Source organism: Apiospora phragmitis (genome assembly GCF_038363925.1).
Source record: "Apiospora phragmitis strain CBS 135458 chromosome Unknown utg000009l:1.0-1189150.0:1.0-1190623.0, whole genome shotgun sequence".
Taxonomy (NCBI): domain Eukaryota; kingdom Fungi; phylum Ascomycota; class Sordariomycetes; order Amphisphaeriales; family Apiosporaceae; genus Apiospora; species Apiospora phragmitis.
Window position 1 is genome coordinate 713,393 of NW_027117408.1, and position 16,342 is coordinate 729,734.

General features: G+C 44.1%; 4 protein-coding genes across 4 annotated transcripts; 2 read left to right on the top strand and 2 right to left on the bottom strand.

Moving 5' to 3' along the window:
- Positions 1-7,850: 7,850 nt before the first annotated feature.
- Positions 7,851-8,744, top strand: PG994_009727 (uncharacterized protein; the record flags this gene model as incomplete). Its single annotated transcript, XM_066861136.1, has 2 exons — positions 7,851-8,069; positions 8,124-8,744. The coding sequence occupies 2 exons, from the start codon at positions 7,851-7,853 to the stop codon at positions 8,742-8,744; spliced, it is 840 nt and encodes a 279-aa protein (XP_066713306.1).
- Positions 8,745-8,822: 78 nt separating this feature from the next.
- On the bottom strand, positions 8,823-9,773 carry PG994_009728 (uncharacterized protein; the record flags this gene model as incomplete). The annotated part of the gene is made up of 1 exon (XM_066861137.1): positions 8,823-9,773. The coding sequence occupies one exon, from the start codon at positions 9,771-9,773 to the stop codon at positions 8,823-8,825; it is 951 nt and encodes a 316-aa protein (XP_066713307.1).
- Positions 9,774-10,574: 801 nt separating this feature from the next.
- On the bottom strand, positions 10,575-11,979 carry PG994_009729 (uncharacterized protein; the record flags this gene model as incomplete). Its single annotated transcript, XM_066861138.1, has 4 exons — positions 10,575-10,808; positions 10,836-10,964; positions 11,028-11,702; positions 11,752-11,979. 4 exons carry the CDS (start codon positions 11,977-11,979, stop codon positions 10,575-10,577), a joined length of 1,266 nt encoding a protein of 421 aa, XP_066713308.1.
- A 549-nt stretch (positions 11,980-12,528) lies between these two features.
- Positions 12,529-14,476, top strand: PG994_009730 (uncharacterized protein; the record flags this gene model as incomplete). Its single annotated transcript, XM_066861139.1, has 4 exons — positions 12,529-12,681; positions 12,827-13,498; positions 13,597-13,943; positions 14,032-14,476. The coding sequence occupies 4 exons, from the start codon at positions 12,529-12,531 to the stop codon at positions 14,474-14,476; spliced, it is 1,617 nt and encodes a 538-aa protein (XP_066713309.1).
- Between the last annotated feature and the right edge of the window lie 1,866 nt (positions 14,477-16,342).

Genomic DNA, 16,342 nt, shown 5'->3' on the forward strand with positions numbered 1-16,342 from the left:
AAATCGTTTTATTTTTTAAAGTATAAAAGAAGATTAATGATTATACCGGCGTATTGTATAATATTTTTATTAATAAAGTATGATTTTTTATCGGGACCTACCGTTAATTAGATATCCCGGAAAATTAGTATTATGCGATTTTTCCGGATATCTTAGCCGGCCGTGCGGTAAATTTTTATTTAAATTATATCGGCCTAGATAAAAAATAAGACCAAATATATACCGACTTTAATAAATATTTTAATAACCCGGTAACTTATATTTAATATTATACGGATTAAACGAATATTATATTCGTATAATTAAAAATAGAAAACCCCGAGAAATCGCTTTTAAAAATTTTAGAAATATTATTTAATAAATTAACCTATATATAATAAGCCTTCGGAATAGAATTTTAAAAAGAAAAGCACCTTTATACTTTTATTATATAAGCCTGCCGAAGAGTTCCTAAGCTCGAACCGGCCCTTATCCACCGGTAGTTAATATGCGAGGGTCTATTTTTTAACCTCCGAGCCTTATTAAATATCGCGATAAACTGAAAGATAATAACCGGCTATTTAATAGAAGGATTATTATTAAAAACAACCTTTAAAGCGTATATAATTAATAAACGTTTTATTAATAACCGTATAAAAAAGAATAGGCCGTTTTATAATAATAAACCTTTTTATAAAAATAAACCGGTATTTTTTAATAACCGGAACTAATAAATAATAATACTGTTCTAATTTAAATTAACGTATAAAAATAAGCCGTTTTAAAGAAAAATATGCCGAGTTTATTAAAAATAAGGATATTAATTATTAAATTATTCGTTTAAAAAGTAATTTCGGGTATAAACCTAATACCTTTAAGCGTACAAAACTATCGGATAGAGTCCTCTCGTATTAAAAAAATACGAAATATTTATATAAGATTAAGAAAAACTATAAAAGGATTTTAATAACGAGGAAAACTACGACTATATTAATTTAAAAAACGTACGGTAAGGAATTATTTATTTAATAGACGCTATATTCTTTTACTAGCTTATAAAAAAGGATATTTACTCTTTAAAACTTACTATACGAGCGGATTAATTTAGCCTAAGCGGCTAGTATAACTAGGTATACCAAGGTGAACTTTGGGATACCGGTGCCGCATAGCTCTTAATAGTCGGCAAGTTTTAAACCGAAGCTTACGTATAAAAGAACCCGGATACCTAGATTAATTAAACTCCCGGATCGGCCGAGATTAAATTCGGTAATTCATTTCCGGTATTATTAATTAATACCTTCGACGTACAGAATTAATTAAAAATAACGAAATATTATATTTTCGAAACCTAAACCTTTTTCTTATTATCGCTATATAATACCGATAAATTTAAAACGTATTATAATAATATTTTTAACGTTATTATATAAATTAATAAAAAAATATTCCCGGTTATTAAGAAATAAGGATATCTATTCTTTAATATTAATCGTATAAAAGCGACAGTACACTTTACCGAAATATAGCTCCGGCACTTTTACCGTTGGTTCGGACATCCCCGTATAGAGAAGCTATATAACCTTTTAAAGAATACTGGCTACGACGACGTCGAGATTTCCGTCCTCGATAAAATTTAGAAATTCTGCTCTTAGTATTAAACGTACGACCCGGTATTACGGCGGTTTAAATTCTTATTTTAAAACTTATACGATTTTAATTATAAGATCGTTATTAATATTATATATATTAATGGATAAAACGTATTATATATTATTAATATTAATACGTTTTTTTAAATAGCTATATTTTTAAAATTATTTAACGTATAAAATATTTAAAATACGTTTTATAAATATTAAATATATATCTATTAAAGCCTTTCGGATAATATTTCGTACAACCCCGAAACCTATTTTTAAAGGGAGTTTTAAGATTACGTACGAATAATAGGAATTATATATAAATAAATATTAATTAAAACTTATTAAATAGTAAAAAAGATCGAAAAAGCGTATACTCTGTTCCGCCGAGCGTATAATATTTTATAAAAAGAGTTAAGTAACTGTACAAACCTGGAGACGGTCTTTTAAATAGCGGTAAAAGCTTTAAATAATATTATCGGCTTAAATAGGCTCGTTTTAACACTTTTTATCTTCGGAGTATATCCTCGAATTAATACGAGTTCGCCTCTATCGCTAGAAATCCAAACGAAAGCGGAGGCTATACGAAAGGCGATAAAAATGTTACGGAAGATCTGGGTAGAGGTTAATATTAACCGAGCTTTAAATACCCGGAACGGACCGTATATTTACGATATTTTTATACTCCCGCTCCGTACGGAGGTTCTTATATAGTAAGAGAAAAGAGGATAGACCGAACCGTACCTGATCGCCGTAATTAAAAATTATATAATTTAAGTCGATATATTAAACGGCCCGAAGGAGTTCCGGGTTATTTAAATTAAATTATATTTTTAAGAACTTGAAAAACTTATAAAAAATATAGAAAGCGAGGATGGCATTATTTTTAAAATAGAGGATAATATTATTTCCGAGGGTAAAGGACGTTATTATTATAAAGTAGCCCGAAATTCCCGCGTAATAAGGTTAAAGCTAACCTCGAAAACATTTATTTCCGTATAACTCTTTAACGATATTTTTTATTTAAAAAAACGTAAAAACTATAACCTAGCCGTTAAGCTCCGGAAAAATAATATAATTATAGCTTCCGGAACCCCTTTTTTAAGAATCGGATATAGAAGAGATAAATAACCTCGCCGTATAAAAGGTATTCGAGTTCGTCCAATTCGACTTGAAGGCTTACGGTAATTATCGAATCTTTAAAACCTGGCTTGTACAGGAGATTAAAAGGGAAAATACTAAACCGTACGAGAAATCCAAGTTCGTTATTTAAAAATACGAAGATATAAAAAAAGAGAAAATCCTTATTTAATCGTTAATAATTTAAAAAATAAATTAAAAGTTAATGTTTATATTAAGATCAACCTTTATTCAGAACTTTAAAGCTTACGAAGAATTATAAAATATTATTTAAACGTATATTTAATTATATAATAAATTTATTTATATAATATACGCGAAGTTTTTAAAAAAACGTTTTTATAAATCGTATTATTATTATATAACTTAATAAAATCCGAATTATATTAATTTAAAACGTATTACGAATATTATATATAAAACTTAAGAATAACGGTTTTTATATATAATCCTTATTTATTTTTTATAAACGACGGTTTAAAAACTTTCAAAATTATTATTATATAAATTAATAATACTTTTAATTTTATTATAAGCCTTTTTTTTTAAAAAAAAAAAAGCTAATAAAAGTAACGTTTTATATAAAATTAAAAAAGACCTTAATAAAAAATACGCCTATAAAATTGAATAAAGGTAAGATTTTATTAAAAATATACGATATTTTTTTTTTAATAAAAAAAATAAACTAAATAATTTAGTTTATAAATTTAAAAATTACCGACCGGGATTAATAATATATTTCTTAACGTATAAGAAAGGCGTATATCGTTTTAATTTATTAATTAGAAGTAATATATAATTTATTAATCGTAACTTAGGTATAAGCTCTTAAAAACGAAAATATTAAATATTTAAATACCCGAATTGTTTAATAAATCGAGAACTCGATATGAGAACTCCGGTATATTTTTTTCGATTTTTAATATATAAAAATATATATTTTTATCAACGGCTCGTTTATAAATAATAAAGACTTAATTTTTTAACTCGGATATTTTATTATACTTAAGAGATTAAATATACGAAGGACCGATTTAAAATTTAAGGTAATATTATTTATTAGAGCTTGACGAAATATAAAAGAGTTATTCGAAATATATTCGTTAATAAGTTATACGGAATAATTTCCGGCGTTAATAGCGGTATTATATTAAATATAATATTTAAAAAGATTATATAAAGTTTAAGATTTTAAAAGATTTTAATAATTCTTTATATAAACTCGAAGTTTTTATACGAGTATTTAATAAAACTTAATACAATAAACGAGAAGCGATTAATAATTAATATTATATTATTTCGAAAATCGTATAAAAAAAAAGAAATAATAAAGATTTATTAAATAAATAAACGAGATAACTTAGCGGACATTTTTATAAAGAAATCTTTAAATAAAGCCCTTAAATAGCTTATCTCGACGAATAAATTAATTATACGAATAGAGGCGTATATTAAGAAGCTTCGCCCGTATAACGAGTAAGCGAAAAATAAAGAATAAAAAGGAAAGAGGAGGATCTTCCCTTTAAAAAAAAAAACTACTAGTATTAGAACAGCTACTCTAAAAGCTTCCAGCACCTCTTAAAAAGGGCGTTACGTACGTACGACGCACGGATCATTAGCCCCTCGTACGAGAAGGTGAACGCTGGCGGCTTCCCGTCAGTTAATAGATAGAGGAGACAGACAGAATATAAGCACCGTCTCAACCTTTACGCAGCGTACGTACGCACCAGAAAGCCCATTTAACACTTACCAACAAGGATGTAACCGGCGCCTGGAAGTGGGCTTCGCTGATCAAGTATTGCGCTCAAATAGGCTAGCATGGTTGCAGTCGCATTTGCGCCATACGAAAGCAGGGCAGCCAATTGCAGTAAACTGAACGACAAGACTACCTGACCATATGATACTTATGCTTGAGCATCATGGAGCCTGGAAACACAGGAGCTCCGTAGTGCCACCCTGGTCATAGTTCTGACCCCCTTCCCTTGCTATTTTAGCGCCACAACAGGATCCCCCCTCAGTCCGACTTACGTAACTCCCATGACAATACTATCTGGTGTGTGCTAGAAGTACGCTAGCAGGGCCATAAAAAAGCCCAAATTGCTAAGAGACTGCTGGCGTACACCTCGCTAACAGACGATTCCGTTCCATCTCGGGTTGGTGTAGTACTGACGTTCTGTAAGATAGACGAGAGCTGCTTCCTTCTTCCAGAGGTTTCCACCGGAATGTTAGTAGCTGAGTGGAAAGCTGAAGTCGATACAGAGGGAGTATCGTCGAGAATTCTACCCTTCAAATATGCAGGCGTAATTCCAAACCGAAGAGAAGACTGGTGGTGCCGTGTATGTAGTTGCAGGCTCGACCCCATTTTCGTAATCACAGAGTCAGCGGCCTCGTGTGAGTCGGAGAACAAACCCGAGAGCATGGCCGCACACGTTTCTAATCCTATCCAGCAACCCCAACTTGCTATGGAGTCGCGAGGGGGAGGGCTTTTGGTGACCCGCACCCTCGGTATCGTTCCCACCTAGAACCCTCAAAGACGCCATCTAGTCCTGGAAGCAGTCGCAAGTCACCCAAAGGCATCCATGCCGAACACTGAAGCCTAGCTCGGATACCGATGGTTTGTTTTCATGATAGAAGCCTGCCCCGCCTCATCGCCCGAACAACTTCGTATTTGTGCCCCCCCCCCCCAGCCAACAATAATCTTCAATCAACCATGGAGCTCGTGGCGATTAGGGTCTAAGTAAGGCCTCGGAGACAGTAGTCACAATAGGTATATGTGTTATACGCGTTGAGATAGCAGACGTTGTTAGATACAAAGGTTAATAAACCCGCCCGGCTCAGTGTATGTGTGTGCGTGTGTGCGTTCCGTATATATGCTATTTCTCCTATCGGGCAGGGGGTATTGATCCTTCCGGCAGTGCATGAGGAGGGGGGCATTATTTAAATAACAGTTGGTTTGAACACGGGTGGCCTGTTTGCCACCCATAGAAGAGCAAGACCACAGCGACCTGATTTGATAATGATGCGGGCATCCCAGCACGGCGAGCGAGACAAATATTTCTTTCTTTCGCCCGCACGGGACGTCTGAGTAACCTTGGACCAGCAAAGCCCTGGTGGGCGGGGCGTAGGGCACCGTTTCACTCTCCAGAGGTGTCCACAGCCCTGAGATAGGTATGTAGACGGAAGATGGTCAGATGGGAGACTACTAGCTGTGTAGGGCAAGGTAAACCCTTGAGATGTGATCAGAGACAGAGGGAACGAGCGTAGCCTCACAGCTTGAGGCGATGCCAAAGATATATTTCGATTTTGAAGACAGATTCTACAACCCTAGGTGCACTTCTTTTAGACAAAATAATTTTGTAGCTCCGCAAATTAAACGCACATCATCATAAATGCATTAACTTAGGCTAAAGAAAACAAACAGTCGTGACTTGTACATTCTCCGACAGTTGGGGAATCACAGACGTCTGCAAGCCATCTGACCCTGCTGGGCACTAGGTTCAAGATGCAGCTAATTAAGGGCAGAAGGGCAAAGGTAAAAAAAAGATGTTGCGGGAGTGGGAGAATATGATTATGCCAAACAAAGGTGGTTGGGGAGGTTGGCGCTGGGTCTGATATTGTAGTGGCAGACAGAAAAGGGGGTTGGAAAAGGGATCAATGCTCGACTAGCGATGCCCGACACCCGTCGCCGTGGAGTAATATTTCATTTTTCAAAATAAAACAGATTATCTCTCTCATCACTGGATTATCGCTACGGGACGGTCCGCACGCGTGCGGGAGACAGTGCTAATGAGGGCATTTCCAGAATAGAGTCATTGGAGCGAGGCAGTGCTAATGAGGGCATTTCCAGAATGTAGTCTTTGGAGCGAGGCAAAGGTCAGGGAAGGGCTGATTACGATAGCCGAGGGTCAACAAGTCTAGTATGAGTCTTGAGATCTTGGCAGTGGTCTGGGCTTCTATTAACGAACAGTTATTGTTGGCGAAACCCCTGATTTTGGTAGCCTGTGTAGCTACTTTTGAGGCTATCATCACGGACCTAGATGAAAACATGTTCGTGAAGATCTCCCCCCATCATGTCTCGCGATCGGTCGCTATTGTGTCTTAGCTGTAGACGAAGATTCGAAGCTGCAGGTGGGTGAGTAGATGGCTAATGCTAACGCCACTGCATGGAATTGCACAATGCCATGGTTGGGAGACGCGGAGATTCTGTTTGGGGCATCAACCCAGCCAATTACATATCAATATTATCCTCATGCTTGATGCACAGGCACCACCCTGAACATGGCGATTCAACGTCTCCGGTTACACTTCATTGTGCATATGCAGCCCCGTCCCTTGTCCAAGAAACCACACACGGAGGAGCCATCTATGGTTTATGATCTGATAGCGTAATGGAGAGTGTGATAAGCACTGGTAAGACCTGGACATAGTTTGTTTGACTGTGTTCTTCTTTGATCGTTATATTACACACAGCTGGTGCGGCCGCTCTGATCCGGGATAGGTATCAGGCTCATTACTCAACTCAAGTAAGATTGTCACTGGTCCAAGCAAAGCCATGATCAATCAATTCGGCACCGCAGTTTGCACTTCCCGGATCTCGCTAGATCCGATCTGATCGCCCTGGGCTCCGTTTCATGACCTGTCCGAGTAACACCTACTAGTGCATGTGTATCTACGACATTGATCGATAAAGCAATACTAGACTTACGTGCAGCCACGTGAGAGTTGCGTTTGCAATCTGAGGGAAAGAAGTATGCGTATCTATGCTTTTGAGATCAGATGCTGTGAATAGGGGGGTGTGCTTGAAATCTGTTCATTTTTGAGACACGGCAGAGGGAGACGAACGAACGCCAACTCAAATAACATGTACCAGGCGATCCAATCTGGCAGAGAGATACCTATGAACAGGATCAGTAACACTGATTCAGCGCCTCATGAAGTAGCTAAAAGTTAGAAGCCCGTCCTGCTCTTTCTCCATTCGCCTAGTCTATACATCCTCTCCTTTCATATCATTATTCTAATTTTTTAATATCTGGCCGCTCTGGTTCGATGCCAAGTCCGCCGTCCTCTCTCTACCAACACGTATTATGGAACATGCTCCTGTCCCACCTCCCGGACCTACTGCAAGGCAGTCTGGCCTCCGGCGAGGGCCTCCTCTGCGTCGGGCTCCCCCGAACCGGCACCCTCTCCATGGCGATAGCGCTCAAGAAGCTCGGCTACCGCCACGTCCACCATGGCTTGAAGTACCCGGCGGACGAGGAATGGGCCTGGTGGCGGGCAGCCGCGGACGCGCATTTCGGCCAAGACCATACCGTGGTGCCGCCGTGGTCCAAGGCGGAGTGGGACACGTGAATGGGCCAGTTTTAGGCCGTGACCGACTTCGCCGGCGTCTTCGCGCCGCAGCTCATATCGACCTACCCCAACGCGAAGGTCATCCTGATCATCCGACCGTTCGATCCGTGGATCAAGAGCGTCGAAGACACACTGCTCAAGTTTACCTATGCGTGGGACTACCCCTTGCGGCGATACATCCTAGATCCCCTCTGCGGGGGTCACATGGCCAGAGGTATGAAGGTGGTCTTCGAGGGTTGGCTCGAGGCAGATAACCGCCGCGATGCGAGGGCGAACGCGTTGAGACGATACGACGAACAACATGAGCTGGTGCGAAGGACGGTCCCACCGGAGCGGTTGCTCGAATACCGCATGGGCGACGGATGGGAGCCCTTGGCGAAGTTTCTGGGCAAGGACATCCCACTGGAGCTGTTTCCCCATGTCATCGAGACGTCTTGGATAGTTGAGCAGGGAAGAAGAGAGGAGGAGAAGGAAAATTGGAATGGCTATGTCCAAGCTCATCAAGATGGCATCGCCGTTGGCATTCTTGGTTCTTGGATACTGGATAGGAGGAGTGAGCAAGCCGATGGTATCGTGTTAATTGAGGCGCCTAAAAGTTTGCATCATCTATTCTGGATATGGAACCATAAAATCTAATGTAATAACTCCCAAACTCCAATAAGAACGCTTGCAAATGCTTGTTCGTTGACATCATAACTCTATCTGGCTCCCACATCACGCGATTGGCAGTTCATCCCCTCCCAGCCACCTGACAATGCCGTCCGCGCATTCCTGCCAATGAGCGTCCATCATGAGATGATGGCCGGAACGCCTCACGGTCCACATACGACAGGTCTCCAGGCCCTCTCCCGCCTCCTTCGCCGCGGCAGCGTAGGCATACGCGTTGGATAGCACCATAGCAGGTGGGACCAGCTTGTCCACCGAGCCGGCGACGCAGAGGACTTTCCTTCCGCAACCGAGTCCGGACAAGCTTTCCAGGACCTTCGCCGCCTCTCCGAACGGCCATAAGACTGACATGCCCGCCATCGCGCTCTCGCGCTTCGTCTTGCATGTGCGGAGCCACGTCTCGACGACCGCGTCCTCGGTCTCGTCGCTGAAGAAGGCGGCGCGCGCCTGCGTGCGCGTCCGGACGAGGCACCGCTCGCTCAGCAGGAAGGGGCGCCGCAGGGCGCCCCGCTCCGCCTCCGCTTCTTCCCAGTTCGACAGGACCTCGCGCCCGCTGCCGCTCAGGGGCAGGGACCCCAGCAGCACGAGCCCCGAGATCTCTGTCGCTTGCTTCTGGTGGTGGCGGCCGATGGCGCCCGACGACAGCATCCACTGCAGAACGCCGCCCCCCAGAGAGTGGCCTACGACGACTGGTGGTGGTCGCCGCCGCTTCTGACTGCACGAAGATGATGCGGAGTTCGTTGATGATGGCGCTGATGATGATATTGACGCCGCTGATGTGGAGGATGCTGAAGAAGCGGAGGACGACAACGACATCCTCGAGGCGGCTGCCTCCGTTGCCATATACGCAAGCACGCAGCGCACGTCGGCGGCCCAGCTGTGGAGATTGGTGAAGAACATCTTGCGTAGCCATCTTTGCTTCTGCGAGGCTCCGTGGCCGCGTAAGGAGAGGGCATAGGCCGGGTACCCGTGCTGCGCCAAGTAGGGGAGAAAGTTCATGAAGTCGTGGGCCGAACAAAAAGGTTCCGTGTATGAAAAGCAGCGGCGGTTTAAGACTCGCTGGGTCTGATGAAGCGAGCACATCGTCGGGCAGACTGTACAGCAACTCCAGGCGCCCGGACGGACCGTTTAGTGTCCTTGACTCGCACTGCATTCTTCTGAAGTTCTGACTCTTGAGGGCACGCTGTCGCTAGATGAGTTTCCTTTGGGATGAATTAATCGCTAATAATGCAACCAGCTGTGGCTTTGCAGATTGCTTGGGACGATCTACTGGACCTCGAACTGTTTAAGGCCATTTTTGGTAACGATGCGACCGTCGCACTGATCGGCCCCGGAGTAAACTTGGGTACTAAGCATGTAAGCTTACAGTGGCTCTGATTGGCTACCAGACCAGTGGTGCCGTCATAGATCGGACCTGCACGTCATCGTCATTGTCACCTAATAATAGTAAACAGTGAATCAATCAGACGACGCGCGCCTGGAAGAAACTAAATCAGAACGACATATTCGAAAATCCGAGGCATAGCTGTCACATGCTATTATCAAAGTAAATACGGAAATCGAATGTGTTGCTATTTCCTGGTCAAAAAATGAACCGAACCGCCGAAAATGCAGGCCAAGGGGCAGTACCTCCCTTAACGCCGAGCCCATGAACCTAGCAAAGCGAAGCTAAAAGAGAGAACTAACAAAACGACAAAGGAAGAAGGATTACGTGATTTCTTCGAACAACATCCGAGATCCAAATCCGAGATCTGACATACAGCACAACAACAAAACCAACCAATAAGACAGCGCAATGAATCAGCTGTCGAATATAGGACCGTAGGCGGGGATACCTCGTCTTTCGAGGTTGTACACTAGTGATCGAGTCACCTTTCCGTTGCTGATAATGCCCACGGCCTCGGCGTTGAACTCTCGGTAAAGTCGAATCGCAATGGGCAGAAGATCTCTCCTCCCTCCCTTCGACGTATCAATAATCTCCGGGTTGGGATCCATCTTCTTCACGAGCTCGATGACGCGCGGACCGTACGTGATCTCCGGGATCCGCGTCTGTCAGAGTACTCTCATGGCCGGCCTCTTTTCGTCTTCGATGAAAGAGAGGCAGGGCCCGATGCCAGAACCCGTTGTCACGAGGACGATGCGGGGAAACACCTTCATCACGTAGCCGAAGCCGTAGATGGGCACCCCGCGCTTCCACAGGTACCGTGGGGGGTCGGTGATGACCGAGGAGGTCTAGTCCCCGGCCTTGGACACGAGTAGGGAGAACTGGGTGTCCGGGGTGTCGCACTTGTCGGTGAAGGCGGCAAAGCTGTGCCAGTCCCGCAGCGGGTGTTTCGACACCGACATCCCCTGGCCAAACACAACGGATGTGTGGCTGAAGTGGAGTCGGACGGCATGGGTCGAAAGCGGCTCGGGGACCACCTCGACACGCCGCAGCAAAAGCCAGGGGTGGATGATGGCCGCCGTGGACGCCACCAGCATCCAGAACGCCGGCGAGGTCACCAAGAACCCACCCATCGACGGGCTCTCCCCCGAGGCCACGGCGAGCACCAGAGCCCAGACGATCGCCATCGTGGCCCAGGACGAGAAGCGGTGCGTGAGCTCGAACCAGTCGTGCCGGACGATGCGGAACTTCGGGTAGGCCACGACGACTATAAACGTGAGCAACACCAGCACGGCGTAGGCGATGACCAGCACGGCCGTCGCGGTCGGGGCGGGCACGAAGCCCTTGGTGTAGTAGACGAGGAACCCGGCGTACCACGCGTAGGCGCCGACGCCGCAGCCGCTGTGGACGCCGCCCAGGTGGAAGATCTTGCAGGCGAGGTGGCGGAGCCGGAGCGGCGCCGAGTGCGGGACCAGGCAGAGCGTGCGGAACAGGAGGTTGACCACGAGCGGCTGCCGGGCTATACCGGCGGCTAGGGAGATTCGCTGCGACGGCATCAATCAGAGTCGTGGGGCTGGGGCCTCAGATGGCCACGGTGACGAACGCTGCGACATTGCTGAGGAGCGCCAGAGAGAAGAGACGTTGGTAGGTGTTGAGGACCTTGTATCGGAGGAAGGCCAAGGGCTTCGATTGTGGCGAAGCGGGCTTGCTAGATGCGGCAGAGTCGGCCACTATAGCGTCGATTACCCATTGTTTTTCTTGTTGGACCGCGAGTGGTCTAGTCAAAACTATAGCCGAACCGGCATGTTCAGGGGCGGACATATTAACCAACTGCCAACAGACGGTGTTTTGAACAGAACATGGCAAATTGGAGAAACAATCAATAATGGCGGGGTAGAAAAGAAATGCAACCTTCATTGTATTCCCCTGCTGAAGCTAATAATAGTTCCCAACGCATCCTAGACAGCCAGGTCAGCACTTGCCTTCGTTAAGCTTTTCATCGATGGACAGCAGGTGAGACGGCAGATCGGGAAATGTCCCGTGCCCACCACACACACAGACATCATATCATGCCATCCGTGTCTCCGACGTCTTCCTTATCTTTGCAGCAAATCAATGCCAACCTCGTGGGTTATTGTTTTCTTTATCGATAGATCATCAGCCAGAGAAAGGAGTAAAACTGCCAGACAGAGCAGACCTGGCCAAACTGTATTTATTTGAGATGGGAAATATGTTTCAGTATCCCCATATTTATCCATAATATCATGGGAATTTGGAAATCCTGATCCCAAATACCATATTCGACATTTCTTATTCCATGCAACATCCCGTCTTTGGTTATTCAAGAGATAGGTAGATTTCACCGTGAAAATGGGACACTCAAAGGCGGTGGATAAGGCCAGTGCGGTAGACTTCATATCCTTTGTGTTTCACGCCCAGAGGGACTACGCGCCATCCAAGCCCCTCTTCATCGACGCGCAAGTCCCCGTACGGTCCCTTGATGTCGTCCAAACGCGGTCGCTGGTGCGGTGACTGGTCAGCAGGTTCAGGGTATTGGGTCTGGGTAAAGGCGACAGCGTCTTGCTCTCAGTGACCAATAGCGTATGTCTTCGATCCTAATCCTTTTTGGGGGGCCATATTCTGAAACAAAGTTATGGACGGGTCATAGTATCTTTACGCGGCGCTTCTCTACGGCATCATCAGCTTTGGAGGCGTAGCATGCGGCGTGAATCCCGTCTTCAAGTTCGAGGAGCTGGACCACCTCGTTCGCCAGTCCGAAGCCAAAGTGATTGTCGCCATTCCGGATTCGTTGCCCACAGTGCTGGAAGTGGCTGGCGCAAATGAGATCTCGACAAACAGGATCTTCGTCCTGGATGATCTGGACGCACCGTTGGACTTCATTGCCAACGACCATCATCGAATTAACAACCCAGATAAAGTCAGCGATGGTTCATCTGCGAGCCAGGATGATACCAAGAGCTTCACAGATCTGCTTCGCCACGGCGAGTCGGACTGCGTGACGCTCGAGTCCGAACAAGCACTGAGGGAGACCCCGGCAATCTACTACCCAACGTCCGGGACCAGCGGCCTGCCCAAGCTAGTCGTGCTGTCGCACCACAACCTGATCATGCAGCACCACAGCCTGCACCAAGACGTCCCCTATGGCGTCGTCCGCGTCCTCTGCCTCCCCTGTTTCTACCTCTTCGGCGCGGCCTGGCTGTTCGGGTCCACGCTGCGCTACGGCGAGCCCGCCTACATCATGCCGCGCTTCCACCTCGACGACTACCTCCGCCACCTCGCCCGCTACGGCGCCACCGAGGCCTACCTCACGCCGCCCGTCGTGCACATGCTTTAACAACGCCTCCCCCGCGCTGCTGCCCGTCCGGACGCTGCTGGCCACGCTGCGCTGGGTCGGCGTCGGCGGCGCGCCCACCCCAGCGCGACCCTGTCCCAGTCTGGGGCATGACCGAGGTCGGCGTCGCGTGCCTGTTCCGGTACGGCGACGCGGGCGCGTACCCGGGCGCCGTGGGCCGGCTGCTCGATGGCTACGACGTGAAGCTCGTGGACCCCGCGAGCGGCCGCGAGGTGGGCGCCGCCAACTACCATCGCGTGCCCGGCGAGCTATTCGTACGCTCGCCCAACGTCATGATGGGCTACAAAGGCATAACGGCCCCCTCGCAGGACGAGGGTAGGAGTGAGTGGTTCCCCACGGGCGATCTGGTGCTGATTGAGGATGGCAAGGTTTATGTGGTGGGTCGGACTAAGGAGCTGATCAAGACCAAGGGGTGAGTAAATTGGATGCGCTTCAAGTCCCCTTTTCATTGAAACAAGAAAAAGAATGACGCTAATAAACTTTATCGCCGAAACGTCTAGGTGGCAAGTGGCGCCGGCAGAGATCGAAGCCCTCATCCAGCAGCACCCCGGCGTCCGCGACTGCGCCGTCGTGGGCGTGCGCTCCGACGACGGCACGACCGAAGTGCCGCGAGCCTACGTGGTGCGGAAGGTGGAGGAGGTGGTGCCACTGCTGCTGCCACACTCCAAGAAGAAGAAGAAGCCGGTTTCGGGAGACGATATCTACGGCCTGGTGGCCGGCTCGCTGGCGAGCTACAAGCGGCTGGAAGGGGGTGTGGTGTTCGTCACCACGATTCCCCGGACCGCTAGCGGTAAGACGCAGCGCTTCAAGCTGGTGCAGACCCAAGGCGTCGTCGACGTCGATGACAACGACGACACCAGCAGCAGCAAGAGAATGTCGGTGGTTAGGTGGGCACAGGATTTCTATGCGATGGTGAGGCCGAGACTCACGCAGGCATTTGATTGAGTTGCATCGACTCATTCCTTATGTAGTCGAGAAGTAGGCTAATCGATGGAGGAACATGGTTTCGATTGCTTTCGCAGGTCAGGCCACACTGTCCAAGGGCTTTAGGGCTCCCAGACTCCTCGAACCACTAGCTGGGTATTAGACTGATTTATCTAGATGCATAACGTACCCTACAAGCGAGCTGCGTACATAAGCGAGCTGCGCACTTTTAATTAACTTTCTTATAATTAATTTTATATTAATTTTTCTCTTTCTCTTTTAATAAGTATAGAATTAAAAAATAAAGAAAAAAGGTTTAATTTAACGCTTTAAACGTTTTAAAATAACTCGAAATTAAGTGTATAAAAAGTTATAACGATATATCATGTCTTAGAATCGATATTACGCAGCCGACGACGCGGAATTCGATCACGATCCGAAATCTCTATAAACTTTTAAAAGTTTTCTAATTTTAAAAAGAAATTAATTATTCGATATATTATTAATTTAAATACGCGATTATTTTTTTCCCCGGTTAAGTAATATAAAAGATATAGCGAATTAATTATTTAACTTATGCGATATAAAACGCGTCGGCGTTAATTAAGCTTTTAACTTTATATAATAATAATTAAACCTCCGGACGCGTTTTAATCGAAGAATCGATTATTAAAGAATTCTTTATAAAAATCTTAACGCGTATCGCATATAATTTATTCTCGTATAAAATATAATTAATAAGTATAAGATATAAAAAGAGGATATATATTATTTTAACGAGACCGGGTTTTTTATAGGCTAAATCTCGTTCGAAATAATCGTAATCACCTTCGATTAACGAGGAAAGCCTAGGGTAATATAATAAAAGAACTAAGAATAAGTTATAGTTATCTAGGGCGTCGAATTAAACGGTTACGCCATCTCTTTATATATTATTTTTACCGAGAAAACATACCTCTTTTCTTTATATAAAAATAACTTATTATCGAAGGATTAAATAATAGTAATTATTAAAAATAATTAAATTACGAATAAAAGAGGCGAGGACTAGATTCGATACTTTAATTAATATATTAAGTTTCGTACGAAGGGTCGTTATCGCCTCCTAGTCCTAGACGGCCACGAAAGCCACTACTCGATAGCTTTCGAGCTCTATTACAAAAAAAACTCGATTATTATATTTTATATACCTTCTTATTTATTATATAAACTTTAACCTTTTAATATCGGCTATTTTTATACGTTAAAAAAGGCGCATAAAAAAGAAATTAAAGGTTTTATACGAGCGTATATTATTTATATTTTTAAAGAGGACTTTTTACTAGCGTTTTAAGCGATTTTTACCGTTTCGAATATATAAGAAGGCTTTCGAAAAATAGGACTCGTTTTATATAATCCGGAATATATTATTTTATAATTAAATATAAAGCTACGCACTTTAATAACTCCGGGGACGTTTTTAACTTATTTATCCCTTAAGAATTAAAAACTTTAAATAATTTAATTAAAACTTAATTTTAAACCGAATACGTTCGAAACCGTATTATATAATATTAAAATAACTTTTTAACGTTTATTTTAATTAGTTTTAATTAAATTATAAAAGTTATAACGTAAGTTATATACCGAGTTACTTTTTTAAAAAGTAAGAATATAATATTTCGAAAAATAAATAAGATACTTAACCGGCGCCGCCGTATAAAAAAGAAACGGCAATAAAATAAAGGATTATTTCGTATATAAGCTAAAAAAGATTTATAATTTTAAAAAAAATATTAATAAATAGTTATAAAACGAATCGCGTCGGAGGAATAGTTATACAAAGACGTTTAAAATACGCTTATAACGCTATAAAATCTACGGAGAGCCTAGGCATAATACGCGTAC